Source organism: Dysidea avara, chromosome 10 (assembly GCF_963678975.1).
Source record: "Dysidea avara chromosome 10, odDysAvar1.4, whole genome shotgun sequence".
In the NCBI taxonomy this organism is placed as follows: Eukaryota; Metazoa; Porifera; class Demospongiae; order Dictyoceratida; family Dysideidae; genus Dysidea; species Dysidea avara.
Genome location: NC_089281.1, coordinates 10,463,018 through 10,479,054, shown reverse-complemented (window position 1 = coordinate 10,479,054; position 16,037 = coordinate 10,463,018). Strand labels below are relative to the sequence as shown.

The 16,037-nt window shown below is 37.0% G+C and overlaps 1 protein-coding gene across 2 annotated transcripts; it reads right to left on the bottom strand.

The window, feature by feature from the left end:
• Positions 1-8,215: 8,215 nt before the first annotated feature.
• On the bottom strand, positions 8,216-13,928 carry LOC136268881 (GTP-binding protein 2-like). Of its 2 annotated transcripts, none has more exons than XM_066064346.1 (13): positions 13,787-13,928; positions 13,281-13,385; positions 12,406-12,432; positions 12,165-12,349; positions 11,883-11,988; positions 10,197-10,394; positions 9,800-9,974; positions 9,538-9,748; positions 9,267-9,405; positions 9,137-9,195; positions 8,907-9,087; positions 8,560-8,739; positions 8,216-8,508 (listed from the first exon to the last, which is right to left on the bottom strand). In XM_066064346.1, exons 2-13 carry the CDS (start codon positions 13,365-13,367, stop codon positions 8,365-8,367), a joined length of 1,692 nt encoding a protein of 563 aa, XP_065920418.1. In that variant the 5' UTR covers positions 13,368-13,385; positions 13,787-13,928; the 3' UTR covers positions 8,216-8,364. The 2 variants fall into 2 exon arrangements, with proteins under 2 accessions (XP_065920418.1, XP_065920419.1); XM_066064347.1 differs by lacking the exon at positions 13,787-13,928 and adding an exon at positions 13,481-13,726.
• Between the last annotated feature and the right edge of the window lie 2,109 nt (positions 13,929-16,037).

Sequence of the window (16,037 nt, the reverse complement as noted above, 5' to 3'; positions counted from 1 at the left end):
TTAATCAGTGTAAGGAGTCAAGTGTTACATCATTTTGTTTGCTGGTATGTAAAATGTGTGGGAAGGTACCTTTTCGCAAATCCGGTCACATAATTATTGTGATGGATTTGAGCATGAGCCATGCATTTTGTAGAAAAAACTTGTAATTGTTAAACTATTGTCCTTTTTTCTAAGACTAATATGCTTCTGTGCATCCCAATCTTCATAGAGAAAGACAATTTCGTCAATGTGCATTGGGTATCCATTCACATTTGGGCAATTTGAGCAATTAATTTCAATGCTTAACTGAGTTATATTGGAAATTCCTATAATGCTTTTAGCTGCTATTCCAGTTATACCAGCATTATTCATAATTGCTACCTTCATTATTACCACTGATGTACATTGGTTGAAAACTATTGATGCATTATATGTAAATTTTTCAAGCAAAGACTCTGCAAATTTTGGGAGCACTTTGATATTTGGGCTCTTGGTAAATTGAAAGTCTACATTTCAAGCCTAAAATTTGTAACATTTGTCACTATTATGCTTACGATTTCAGCACAAGTTATTTTGCAAGTGTCCGTACCAGTTATCATAAAATTTTTAATGTCTTTAGTATCAATATCATCATCAGGTACTGTGTGGCATACTTTAGAATATGCTGTGTTCACCACTGATATGATTAAGAATAGTAAGATGTACTCCTTTGTCATGTTGAAGTAAATTGATGCCCTACAGATAAAGTGTATACTTAATATGAATACACATGCAATGCATTGTGCATGTAGTTTGTATCAGGTCTTGAATTATTAATAGGTACACTAAGTCCCTCCTGGGGTAAGCACCACACACAAGTATTTGAACGCTCACTGTATGAAAATATTCACTCACACACATATAGCTACTTGCATTTATGCACACGCAGTAGTCATCAGTTCGACCTTAACAGTTTCTTCACGGATGCAAGATACCCTCTATTATTATTTATAACAGCTACAGAAACTGCTCCCTATGCTGAAAGCATTTTGAGTATTTACGTCAGACACAATTTAAGCCACTGAATACTGTACACAGCTTGTCTATATTGCAAGAGTGACATCAGACAATCACAAAGTACTGTATATACTATTAATGTAAGGTATAATTAGATTATTTTACACATTTACTTGTTTTATTAGGATAATGACTGCTCTATTAGAGTGATCAATACAGAAACAGGCTATAATACATACTAACCTACCGTATGCAATTAGCTAGTGGTTAATTATCAAGATCTTTATTCTTTACATCATACAGAAAACTTTGTTTCAGTGTTGCAGTTAACAATCAAACAGCTAACAAAGCATATCTACCAATGCAGGTCCCTATATAGTGGGATAGCACTTTAAGATGACAGGAATTCAACCAAATTAAAGTTTACAAAGATAGCTATACTCTGTATATCCCCATTGTATCCTCAACTAGACTACTGTTCTGTAAAAAATAGCAAGAATACAACATGTATACATGTATATAATGGACCAAAGTCTACCTAAAATGCAGTATTAAATCTCTGACCTGTGACTCTCCAGCATGAGTGCATATCTGTAATATTATACCAATACCATTATTATACTCTTTTGTACTGTGACTGAACAGATAACTATGCTCACACCTTGTATCATTTTGTCTATATAAATAATCTATTGCTGTGATTTTTTGTTTCATGGTGTCAATATGTTGAATATGCAATGCTACAATTCAATACACTAATATAAGTAAAGAAGTGTATAGTAATTTTATAGATGACATAAACTAGTTCTTAGAAACTTATATATTTTTGTCATATCCCGAGTAATCATGTTATAACTGTTATATTCTACACCCCAGCAGATGAAAAAATTATAGATAGTAAAGAAACAGTACCTGTTGAAGATCAAAATCAGTAGAAATCCTTGATGGATCAGATGTTTTAGACTCTTTAGCGGCGCCACGCCCATCTACTCGCGATTAGTGAAGGAGACAAGAGTTCATCAAAATTTCTTCTCCTTGCTCAGGTGAATATTCTTGGCATTATTAGAGACTTGTTTACTGTTTAGATAAGGATTTCGCGGAATGTGTGAAGTTACACTATATATGGTAAGCGTAGCCACAAAGCATGATAAATCACTTATATACCACAGTTTACGGTGGTATATCACTTATATACCAAAGTTTACGGTGGTATATTACTTATATACCACAGTGTGGTGCTTTTGATCTCAACCACAGGTGTGGTATATCTATATATTGTCATGTTGCAGTATTTTGTTTCATGTGTTTAAAGACATATTGCTTATACACCTATCAGTGTATTGCCTCACTACCCCTCCTCCCCCTCAGGTATATATGGGATTATGGTGGTGATTTGACACACCTGAATGTCAAATGCCTCATACTAGGGCAAGCCTAGTGTGTCAAAACTCCACCATAAACCCCAGGTTTAATACAGGGATTTGACGTTGTATAGAAGGTACATAATATATATACTTGGGCACTTGTCACATATCAATTTCCCTATGATGGGGTAACAGTTTTGTGTTAATTCCCCACCTAACCAAGGGGGAAAAGGTAGTGGGGCAATATATTGATGGGTGGATTATAAGGTCACTTATTCATAGCTTACATGTTAAAAGTAAATTACTGTGGAGTGTGATTGAGCAAAGAACAGCCATTGAAGATCCTTGCCTCAAAATCTACTAGAATGAATAACACACTGTATATCAACTAATTACAGAAAGTATTGGCTATGTAATAGTTCTAACATGGGCACGAGTGATTTGCCTGAAATATACGCACAAGCATAAGGGCCATAGGCCTAAGCGTATATGCATATATTTCAGGCAAACCTAAAGTACCTATGTTACAACTAATATATTTAGTTTTCCACACTTGGGTGGCTCACCTGCAAGTGTGGGAAACTGCAGGTGAGTGTATTTATATGTGAATTTTAATTGCAGATAATACACTATGAACAATGACAAGACATTGCTGAGGCTGAACATAAGCGTATCGACATAAACGCGCAAACCCTACAGTACTCTATCAGCAACTACAATTTCACTTCTAACACTGAGCTGCTGTTCAATCCCAGCCAGTATTTCCTAAATACAACAATAATACCTCTTTGATTGTGGGTAAGCAATTAAGCACAAAAAGCCTAACACTGGTGTTTTAAGTGCACTTACTTTACTAGCCATGAACAAACTACCAAAAATGCTAATGGCCAAAGGTCTCAAAACAACAATATAAAGTGGAAACATGGGCTTCATAATGATGTTTTTTCTGTCTGGAATTCATTAACGAGAAATGGAAGTGGAGGGCTTTATTTTTTGATGCACTACCTCCATTTCTCATTGATGCATTCCTGAGCATTGATATATGACACTAGTACACTTTCTCTTCCCTTTGAAGTGAGGTGTGAAAGTGGTATTTATATAAACCATTGCTACGAGGTGTATTGCACTTATATACATTCTGACTCCGAAGTCGGAGGATGTTTACTGTTTATCAACAGATGATTGAGGAAGAGAGTGTATATAAGTACAATACACCTCATAGCCATGGTTTATACATAGTGTATATTATACTCACCTGTAGTTTGAGACACGTGACACTAATACGTGTCATGCCTATTTGTAGACTAATAGTCTGCGGTGGGCACTAGTACAATCAATCACCAATACAGGCTAATAGCCCGCCCATGCCAGATGACCAAATATCCCAGCCAGCCCACCCTCTGGATTCATTTTATAACATACCTCACAACTTCGATGATGGGTGGCAGCAGGTAATGTTGTTCCTACATTTGTTGATATGAACAGACAACTCCTGGAATACAGTGGAACCTCTCTTAATATTAAGGACATAATAGAAAAAAACCTCCATAATAAGGACAAAAATATTGGTCCTGACAGATCTATTTTAAGTTAGTTTGTGTGTGTATGGTGTGTTAATTACGAGGCATGCTATATACTGTATATCACATGAACCATGGCTAGTTTAGAATATTGACTCAGTCAGGGGCGGATCTAGGATTTCCCAAGGGGGGTGCTAAGCTAGGAGCATCTATAGTGGGGAGCTAAGAAAAGTGGAAACTGGTTGATACAACTAGTAGCTAGCTAGGGTGGTCTGGGGGCATATACAATCCCTTAAAGGAAAATTTTGCAAATTTAGCTTACTGATTTTAGTACTAATTTTGACTGAACTTTGTCGAGTAAGTATAAGCATTGTAAGCCACTTTAAATAAGTGAAATCAATAATATTCTAGTTAGCAGTGGTATAATACTAGTTTAGCTGTCATATAAAAGGCACAGCAATATATGGTTAAGTTTAAGGGGTCCACAAGCTGTAATATTGATTTTATTACTAGCCTAAAATGATGATAATAAACAATGAAATCACGACCAGCAATAATCTATAGTGCACCAAGGCATAAACTTCCAAAAATTGATGAAGTGTATATCTCCCAGTTACATTGATCAATCAAATCAGTTCTTGGTGTGAGAGCATCCTGTAGCACAACCTAACTTTTGCAACTTTAGTTGCCATGGAAACCTTTAGCAGATATTTTTGAAATACCATTTTTGTACTTTTTGAAAGTAGTTCTGTTTTACATCAGAGTTTTAAAAACTCAGTATGCACCACATGAATTCTTATTGATGTCTCCCTAATTCTTACTGAAAATTTATTTTTGATCCAATTTTAGTACAGATTATGTGTTTTCAGGTAATTTCGTAAAAATGTATGTAGGGTTTCAAAAATTAATTAATTGCATTCCAATTATTATCACCTTTTCCCTAAAAGAATGCTCAACAAAACTTACAGAATAGATTTCCCATTTTTAATCTGGCCTAAAAGTTGTCAACAGTTCTTTTAAACATCATAAAAAGTAATACTTTCTTTTTAGTGCACACCATCAAAACAGCCATACTAATGAATTTTCAATATTTTTTTGGATATAACTGATCAGTGTAATGAATACTACTTATTGCAAGATGTACTAATGCTATAACACAAAGATAGGGAAAGATATGTAATTTTAAAAATACATGCCTGAATTGGATTTTGGAAGTTTATGCCTATATGCTGCAGCTCCTTCTTGGTTTGTTCTATAGCCATTTAAATAAGAAAACGTGGAGCTTGATCAAGTAAAGGTACAGCCACCAGACGCTGTGGCTATGTTAACTTTATAGACACTAAACTTTCACAAGAATTAATGTTTAAGGAAATATTTCAACCCAAGCATCACGTTTGTAGCTACAACTGAAACTACTCTCACAAATAGTTTTTCCAGAAGAGTTGATATCATGTGATTTGTGGTAGGTATAAAATTTTAATTTGTAAGCAATTGGCCGATGGCTGGATGTTAATAAGATAGTAGTGCACAGGTCAAGAACCAATTTCAGCATACACACTGGTCTTTATGATGAATGTTCTGTTATTGTTGACTGTTCTATTAGGGTATTTCAATTTTTAGCAGATTTAGTGTCTTTGTGTTGACTCCTAGAAGAGATTAGCTCTTTCCTTCTCATTCCTATGTGTGCTTATTACACCTGTACTGTAGTCTGTAGCTCTCTAGCTAGCACATGGTAAAATTTTGGAGGGGTGCTCAGTACCCCATGCACCTCCTAGATCCGCCCTTGTCAGTTATCAGAAATTTATTGCTGATAAACCCCTTAGCTTTGCCTTAGCTCTGATTTCGGAGTCAGGGTGTATATAAGTGCATCGCACCTTGTAGCTGTGATTTTATTATTACATATTATACATCATGATCATGTGAAACTTCAAACAAGCCACCAGGTGTATAGTTAGGCATATAGACCAGGTAAGTTAAGTATAGGTCAGGTAAGTATATTCATCTGTGGTTTGAGGCACGTTACACTAATGCGTGCCATGCCTATTTGCAGGCTAATAGCCCAAGCTGCACCGGGTGACCAATCACCCCAGTCAGTAAGAGTCCACCAACTGGATTCACTTTATACAGACATACCTTGCGACTTTGATGCAGCAGGTAACATTGCTCCAACATTTGTTGATATGAACAGACAAGTATAGAATATAATTATACTAAGTCCCACATCAATCATTTGTTGTCAGTTGCTAAAGGAAGCCTACAAGCAACTCTACTATGGTAAATTATGAGCGAGTTCATTTGTGTGTGTGTTAACTACGAGGCATGTTATATATCATATGAACCATGGCTACTTCAGTGGATTGCACTTATATACACCCCTCCTCCTCAGTCATCAGAAATTTACTGTTGATAAACCTCTCGACTTCTCCTCTGGGTTTATCAACGGTAAGTTTCTGATTACTTGAGGGGGCATGGTGTATAGTGCAATACACCTTGTAAGCAATGTTTATATATTACTACCTAGCCATACCACATATGTGTAAGTAAGCATGAAAATGGTTTTTGAAAGTTGTTTAAGAGCAAAGACTGGGTGTCAACTCAAGCGCATGCCAATGGCGGATCCAGGATGGAGATATGAAAACTGCATATTACCACCATTTTTATTGCACTCACCTGAAACCAAAGTTAAAACAGCTGTCAAACTCACCCAGCACCTTCGTGCGTACTAATAGTCTCTAAAATAATTATTGTGTTGACTTTCGTAGCCTTTTAAACAGCTTTACACAACCATCTGCAAAGGCCATAATGCTTGCTGTGCATACTTAACCTGACTGTTGTGATAATGCATACATATCTTTTGAAAGCATGCAGGGGCGGATGCAGGAGCTGGCAAGGGGAGGGGCACAAACAGGCTAAATTGTAGGTGGTTGGGGAGAGGTGATTTTCGTGTTAGTTGCTGCATTTTTAATGATAGCCACCAGCTGAATATATAATGGAACATAACTAATAATCTGTACCTTACAAGGCAAAGATAACATTGCATGTAATATCAAGTCTAAAATTAATCTTACATCTAAAAGTGTAAGATGATACAGCTACATACTTCCATGAACTTCTATTGAGGAAATTGGTCGCATGTCATAATTATCCTTGACTGGTATGTATGTATGTGTACAGGGATTGGAAGCTCCATTCACAGACTCAATAACATGTACATTCCAAATAAGCACTCCTTGTAGTTTTGTGGACTTGCCTTTCAGTTGGTGAAGGGCTAGTTATTTACACACTAACTTCGCTAAGGGTTGTAAAGAACCAAGGTAAGTGTATAAGATGATAATGGCGAGTGTTTCTGTGCAATTTAGCCCAAATTTGTAGCACAACGTATTATCGGGAAACACCACGAAACTGCATTGTATACTCTTTGCCAAGTCTTTGAAGACATACGGAATTGAATTAAAGTAGAGACAATTCCAAATGGCTTGTGCCACGCATTGGTATGGTTCAACACTTTTTCCAGAAGATTTTTAGTGCTAACTAAACGAGGAGTTACATAGTTTGTGTACCTGTTTCAGGTGTTTATAAACGTTCTCCTGAAACTATGGTGAAGCTGAGTGTGGCTTAGTGTAACAATTATAGTTCTTTGTTTCATACGGATGAATTTACAGCCCATGGAACAAGAGCCAAATACTGTCCTGCGATAATAGAGCATAGCAACCGAGATAGCAACGTAACTAATGACATGACGCAACGGTCAAATTAATTACTTCCAGTACAATGAGGAGTGCCGGCGTGTGAAACAGAGCTTCCAATCCCATGTTATTAGTTTAGTATCTATGGTGAGTGAGTGAGTGTGTGTGTGAGTGATTGCATTCATTCATTGCCACATTTATTCATGAGAAAGATAACTCTTTCTAATATCAGCCACCCAAGTGCTTACTATTTTGTAAAAATAAAATTATATTGATTGTACAGATACAGTAGCAATTTCAGGCATATCATGCATCACTATCATTGTAGACAATTTTTAATAACGCATCAAAAGCATGATGCATGCTTGGGTTTTATAAGCAAAATAACCTTATGTCTATACTAGGAAAGCCACATAATGTATTGATATTTTAATAAGTTGTTGAGGGCACTGGAATATAGTGTATAATCAACTGATACAGGGTTGTTGAATTTCCTTTGGTATCAAAAGATGCACACGTGATGTAAACTTCTTTTTCTGTCCATCAAATTACTGATTTGGCTCCAGTTAAAAACTGAAAGCACATCATTACTTATATATCCTACATGCACCTAAATTTCAATGTAGGTGCATGTACAATACAACACCCTAGAATTATGCATCAAAAGAAATGAATTAATAACAAATTGCAATTAAAGATGCTACTCTAAATCATATAAATACATAATATTTTACAAATAACAATAGGGTTAAAAAAATTTAAAGGGAATAATATTTGTGGCATTCATTGTAGCAGCTAAATTTACACTAAAAGATAAAATCAAGTAGTTCTTAACTTTGTCACTTGGCCAGTAGCTTTTGTTCTACCTTTATTAAACAATACTCTTGAACCAACTTTCAGAAACTCCGATTGCTTTACAAGCTTGAATACAACATGACCATTGTCCCCTTGACCAAGACTTTCCTATAAACAGCTATCATCAATACACTATACATACAGACATAGCATGTGTACCTTTCCTTTGATCTCTCTTATTATAGCAGTCTGCATGGTACCAGCCACATAGACTGTACCTTGTAGTCCACTCTTAATACAAGCTCCATCATGACACACTATGCACATGTCAGCCTCAAATTCTTTACAAGTGTTTGCCAGCTTATCACATTGGTGTTTACGATCTAGTACAACCATACCCTGTAGAAACATGATAAAAAGCATTGTAAAGCCAAATACAATGACTGATAATGATACAGATGAATAAACAGATGCAGTGCTGCACACACAGCCTTGCGCACGCACACTCACACGCATGCACGTACGCACAAAACACACATGTATATTGTGCACTGATGTTTACACACTTTTCTGAGGTAACTTTTCTCAACACCTTTCAGAGCAAGGGTAGCAGTTTGACCAGCCTTAACCACTAGGCATGGTGCTCTGTTACGGTGGATGGAGCTCACTACAGTGTCAATGAACACGGCTTTGCTGTCAATTTCCACTGGTCCCACTTTAACGCGATCTCCCTCCCGAATAATTCCACTGTTACATTACTCCATAATGTTGATAATACATAAATTTACCTACTTACCATGTTAAAATTCCTCCTACAACTGTTCCTGTATCAGGTACTGAGTATATCTCATCAACCTACAAGAAGTACAGATACATATGTACATTGGCTACACTTAAATCTTCCACACACTATATCCCACACTTACCTGAAATTCTGGAGATTGCTGGAGCTGCTTGTCTTCCAGTTCTGCAGTAAACTGTCTCAGTGGAATGCTGTTCAAAAAGCTTTGTAGCTGCTCAAGGTTGTAGCCAGTTAAACTGGAAACCATAAATATTGGAACAACCCTAAGAGCATAATAAAATTGCATCATATTATACGTAACAACACTACAGGTTAATGTAATAGAATACCATTCCTCCTGTACATACATACATACATACATACATACATACATACATACATACATACATACATACTTGTCATCTGAGAAGTTCTGAGCAGCAGTCAAAACATCTTCATCACTTTTCACTGGCTGTGAGACCTTCTTATATGAAGACAGCAGCTGTTGAACTTGTTCTACAACTTTAGTTGTTGTGTGCTCCTGGCACATGTCAACCTTAGTGATCACCACAAACGTGCGCATACCCAATGCTATGGCAAAACTGAAATGCTCTTTAGTTGTATTAGCTAATGTACAGGGATATGATCTACACCAGTAATGTACACTGCACATCTTACCAACTCCATTGCTGGCACTGATCACTAGCATCACTGCATCAGGACGATGAGCGGTTAGACCAAACACTGTCGTCTTGAGGTACTTCTCATGTCCAGCCAGATCAATAAATGTGATCAACTTGTTGCATGATGCACAGATCTCTTCTGCACTTCCACACACTGCATAGTTCACAACCTGTAACACACACATATTTATATATGCAGATAGTTACTATGTGAGGTTTATAGCCTAACAAGGTGTCACAAGATTTCTGAAAGATTTGCACACACATATCTGCTATGCTAGATAATATTTAATGGTCCCATTTTAATTATGAGTACCCATGCGAATGCATGCACATCCCACACACATGAAAATAACACAAAATAGCCTACAGAATTCAACACCTTCAATTACCTTTCCTTCACTGTTAAAGCCTAGTATCCCATGACTGATTGAAGAAGTCCTGCCACTTTGAATCTCATGGAGATGGCGGAACAAGTTCAGCCTTGCCTTTCCTCTACCATTATCCAGTTCACCCTGTGTCAGTACCCCAAGTAGTGTACTCTTGCCGGCATCTACATTACCCAGCACTGCCAGTCTGAGGTCTAGGAACTAGAAAAAGTGACATGCATGGCGATACTTTTTGCATGAACCTTATTCCACCATCATGCAAGCCTAATACTGTATAGCGGGATATTGTAGCACCCAAAATTTCCTGCAAAATTTAAAAATAGCGGCAGAAAATTTAGCAATTGAATAGCAACGCTAAAATTTAAATCTCGCTTTTAATTAAGATGTGGAAACACTTGTAACAAGCGTAAACCAGTTTTGTTTCAACTAATAAAGTGAAAACAAAGCGATTCGTAGTGCATGCATGGCGTTGTACATGTAACTGTTGCATCGCTTTGTCTGCTGTCTTTCGCATCCCCGGTCGTATCCATAGTTAAACTATACTCTTCATGAGCTGGGAGAAAGATTTAATTGAGAACTAGACCCTTGCTAGCAGGCCTGCAGGCTAAATCGTAATCCCGTTTAGTTTGAGCCATTAGTTAGATCGGGTCATGTGCACCTTTCCTTATCCACACTTCTTGCTTCGGCTTGTATTAACCGTACACAGCTTTATTCCTGGGCAAACGTATCTTTCCAGAGTGCTCAGTGATGAAGCTGCAGCCTTAGACTAAATCACGCGATAACATTATTATCACGGTGCCAAAACCTCGTGAATTAAATTTAGCGAATGACCCCAAACGTTAAAATTAATTCCTCACTATAAAAACCCGCTATATGGTAGTTAAAATGATGTTAACATGTAGGCCAACTAAACAGCAGAATTGCATTAAGCTAAACCAATAATTATTAAGACATGTGCAAATTATGTTGCTGTATATACTCGTATCAAAGTTGATCTTAATTTGTGCCACAGTTCAAGACCAAGTTACATGCTTGCATTTTATAGCACATTTTGCAAAGTGTGCAAATAGAAATGTAAGCCCCTGTAGACCCCTTAATAAGGCTCAAGAAGAAAAGTTGAATGCCCATATCTCACAAATGGCTGGTACGAATTTAATTGAATTTGCTGTGTGGCCTGCCATCTTCCTGTCAATATACACATGCCTCCTGTCAATATACACGTGGTGTGGCACACCAGCTTTCTTGACTGCACGACACACTACTGTGTGTCTTGATCATTTAAGTAGTCCACCACTTGCTTTGACATTTACCAAATTTACTGGAGGGCAGCACACTGCCTTTTGGGACTTCCCTGTCCAAGTAATTAAATTCTCCAATAGAAAGTTGTATGGAACATGTATTATGTTGTAATCAACTCTACAGGACAAAATTAATGCCTTTGAATTGCTCTATACAATGCCAACTATAGTAGATGGTAAGGAATGATGTCTGTCAATGAGGCTTTGATTTGACCTATAAAAAGGACATAGATTAGATCACAGGATGTTTTAATGCAAAATTCCTAAGAACTAAGGGTAACACTCATTGTTATGTAAAATTAATATGACCAATTCAGATGACAAATCCCATGCATGTTATATGGACATAACTATGCATAAAGTAGCACCTGGTGTTGTCAAGTCCACTTACTAATTGGTCATCAGGAACTTTTCTTACAAGGGCTTCAACTACAAAGCGCTGATGTGGGTCTGAAGAAACACATTTCCTTTGTAGAACGGTGACAGTAGCACCCAGCCTGCAATGACAATTATAAATAAAACACACATATCATACATATTTTGCCAAGAGTTCATAATGACTTCGCCCTATAAATACAAACTGTGCACTACACCCCACACTCAGGTCTAAAGTCTTAGTACAAAATTCAGTTTATAAATACAATTACTATTATTACAGTACACCCACACATACTTATTAGCCATTCGAATCAGAGTGTCAAGCGATGAATCAAGGTCATTTTGAGACAGTCCAAGCAACAATCCATTATCAGCAACACCAATTTCATAAATTGCTTCACCGCGACCTTCCCTTAGCCTCCATTTCATCTGTGTCACCAGGTGTTCAAATCGAGATGAAGATGGATTCAACAACTTCAGCTAAAGAGCAGTTCAATATGTATTACATACATGTACAGCTGTTGTATGAAAAGTACCTTGTACTCTATGTTTCCTTGTTCCACCTATAATCAAGCAGGATATGTCAATTATGTGCCACATGTATGATTAACAAATTTACTACATGATTAACAAATTTATGATTAACAAATTTACCATCTCTTCACACATGCATTATCTTTTTAATTATCAGAAGTTACAAACACTTTTCACTAGGTTACACAATTCTAAATAAGGGGGATATTTCCTGTGTATATTAACTATTGATAGATACTGAATTAGCTTTCTAGTTATATTATGCAACTGACAATCTTAACATAGTCAAGTAACGTTAGATACTAATTATGGATTTGTATAAAGTGATCCTATATCCTCGAAATGCACTACTCTATAAATTAAAGCTTGTAGCAACAATATTTCGCTAGGTAATAAATAACAGTACAGTGACATACTGGGATTCGCAACAACAACACCACTACAGGTATGGGCTTACAGATCCAGTAGTAGACAGTTTCAGCCTCAATTCACAAAACACAACCTTATAATCATTATGGGCTTTGTGAAGAAAATCTTGTTCCTTAGCACCACAAAATTATTGGTACCATGCTCTAGTAACATAACAGTGACTCTGAAAATAACAGTGGGCCGACTTTGTTTTTCCACAATTATTACTAGCCTTCTGCACTGTCTGTATAAGCTATTCTGAAATGACTGTCATGCATAAAATAATTTAACATTCCACATTCCAATATTGAAACCAAGCAGACAATACACAGTATTCAGCAAAAGTTTATTAGATATGAAGTTTATTTACTTGCATGACTCGTCAGAAAATTTGAAACAGAAGTCACTTCTATATTAGGAAGTAAGTATCTTATTTCTTCTACACTATAAGTACAATACTCTAGCATACTTCTGGTGGAAGGTTAGATGACAACGATGTAGTAACATGAGAACTCTTAGCTGGTGGTGAACCAAACAAATCCAATAAAGCATCCATCACTGCTGTATACTGCTCCTATGAGGAGTTTATAACAATCAAAACAGTTTATTTAATAACACCCTAATACGTATCTAACTGGTATATTATTTATTGTACTAAAAGTGGCTTACCTGTTACTCTGCCACACTGCTAAGCATCGTGTGAAAATGCTCACTTACCAGTGTCCATAGATACGAATCGCAGACACCGGATGGCGCGCAAAGTAATTTTCAAATTTAAAACGCGGGTGCCCTAGTCCATACACAGGCCAAGTACTCGTTTATTATTTCTCACAACGTCGTATGCCTAAGAATAGTGTCATTTGACAAACAGCCTTGTACGACATTACAATGTATTGTTTGAGTGTTACAAGACAAAGCGCACCCCAACGCGCTAAACAATCAATCGGATAATACAATGTTATGATTAAATCTTACCTCTGAGGAGTGTTCCAAGGCGCTCTTGTTGCGCTTTCTATTTTGTCTACCCCGAGGTCAACCCTGTCGATCTTGAATATCTACAGTTCAGCTGCACTCATCGTCGCATTTTTGTTTACTAGAAATTTACGTCACGGGTAAATTTAGTAACAGTATTGCATCACAGATTGCATCAGGGCCTACACGTGTTATCCACGGCATAGGGGGGAATTACCTCAAGAGCTAGGCCAGGACTATAATCAAGATTCCTACCCACTTCATGTCAGATCAGGGGTACACTGTGACAATTTTAGGGTTTTTCGGGGGGCGTTAGCGACACCTTGGGTCAAATATATAAGCATGCTGCACTGGGGTTGTCAGACCACACATCTGGGGAATTCCACCTCCAGATAACCTTTTTGAAATGTTTGGCCTAGAAATATAGACCCTTATTTCTGTCCTGAAAATTCCTGAATCATTCAAAACCATATTATACTGATCCTAGTACCCGCTAATTAACTCTTTGATGGCTATAGCTTATATAGCTGCCATATAGCCATTCAAGTCCTCTCTGACTGTCTGTATGTATAGCACTGGTTTTGTTAGATGATCTCTTCACATACGTATTTAAACAGCTTTGTGTCAAACTAGCTAAATGCTTATCATCTGGGAAAACCCACTCATGCAGCTGTCATAGCGGCTAAGAGGAAACTATATATATATATATATATATATATATATATATATATATATATATGGCAAATTGCTGGTCTTGATCATCATTACATAGCTACACCATGTGACTGTCACTGAGTTATACCAAATGCACTAACTTTATAAGGCTCACCCATTCTTCCACTATTGTTCATTTGTAATGTAGTCAAATTAAAACTGTATTTTGCACAACTCAACTTCTCTACAGATACTTCATGGAACACTGAATGATGAGACCATGCATGATTTGTGCATGCACATGACCGTAAATTCTACCCTTTTACCAACAGGAATGTGATTGCTGTTTCAGATGCATGTAGGTGCTGTAGGTGAATACATCAGTGCATGGTTTACCGAATTCAAGGGTTGTTTTAAATGTACATTTACATTTAGATTGTACATTAAAGCGTCATATTTGTATATACAACAGTTTTGGGACATGTCACAATCACATTCAAGTGATAATAAAAACAAGTGGAAATCCGTCATCAGATGCCTTATTCAGCTAGCTATACCAACTTTCAGAAACCCCCTTTTAAAAATCCTAGATCCGCCACTGTTTCAAAGTGCAACTATTAGCTAATAGATATCCAAGTAGGCATTCCAGTATCCGGCGAGATTTTTTAATAAAAAAATTTCTCTGTATATTCCCCAATAGAACCCTGGCACCAAGTTGCCTGGCACAAAACAACAACTCGCGTTTAACTCGGGATTGCTTCGTAGTCCGAGCTCCAATGAAGATGAAAATCGCTATGGGGTTTGTCCACACGCTGATCATCATGAAAATCTTAGTTTTGTCGTGCGCATTACATATAACAAGTTTTGTGTTGTTTTGTAATCTTTTCAAACCTTGTAGTGTATGTAGAGTACTTTAAAACTTTAATTGTATAGTTGTTTGCCTTTATAAGTTGTTAACTTGATGTCTTTACTTACTTGAGATAGCCACTTACCTATGGATAATACCATTGTATTGAGAAGTGTGCAGTATAGGCGAGAGTATAGGTGAAACATATTTGCTCACCACAAAGTATACAAAAATCACTGAGACGAGGTCCGATAAGATCTGAAGTTACTCTCATTACATGTACAAACTTGCAGCTACAAGCAACTGCAGTTTCAAGACAGTCCAGATTGCTAGATGGCTTCCTGATTCAATTGTGCCATTTTCCCTTTAAAATATATGGGGAGCCCCGGAGAAAAATGTACCTTTTTTCAGTTTTAAAGCACTGTGCATGCCAAAGTAGTTAATTCCAACCCACCAAACTATATATTTCTGAGATCGGCAATCAATACTCTATCTATTGAGCATATAAAAGTCCATTTTTCCAAAATTTAAAAATCGGGCTGGAATGCATGCAATGGGAGACTAGAGGAAATCTGTGAACTGAGCAGGGAGCGAGGCAGGGAGTCAGAAACTTAAAATCATCTTTGGTACGTTTTGTTTTGTTTTTGATAATTTCATGTCCGCACTACTCAGACGGTCAAGTAAAGCTCATCAACGCGCCCATTTTAATAAAATCAGCTGTTTCACGATATGATTGATGAGGAACTGAGTTAG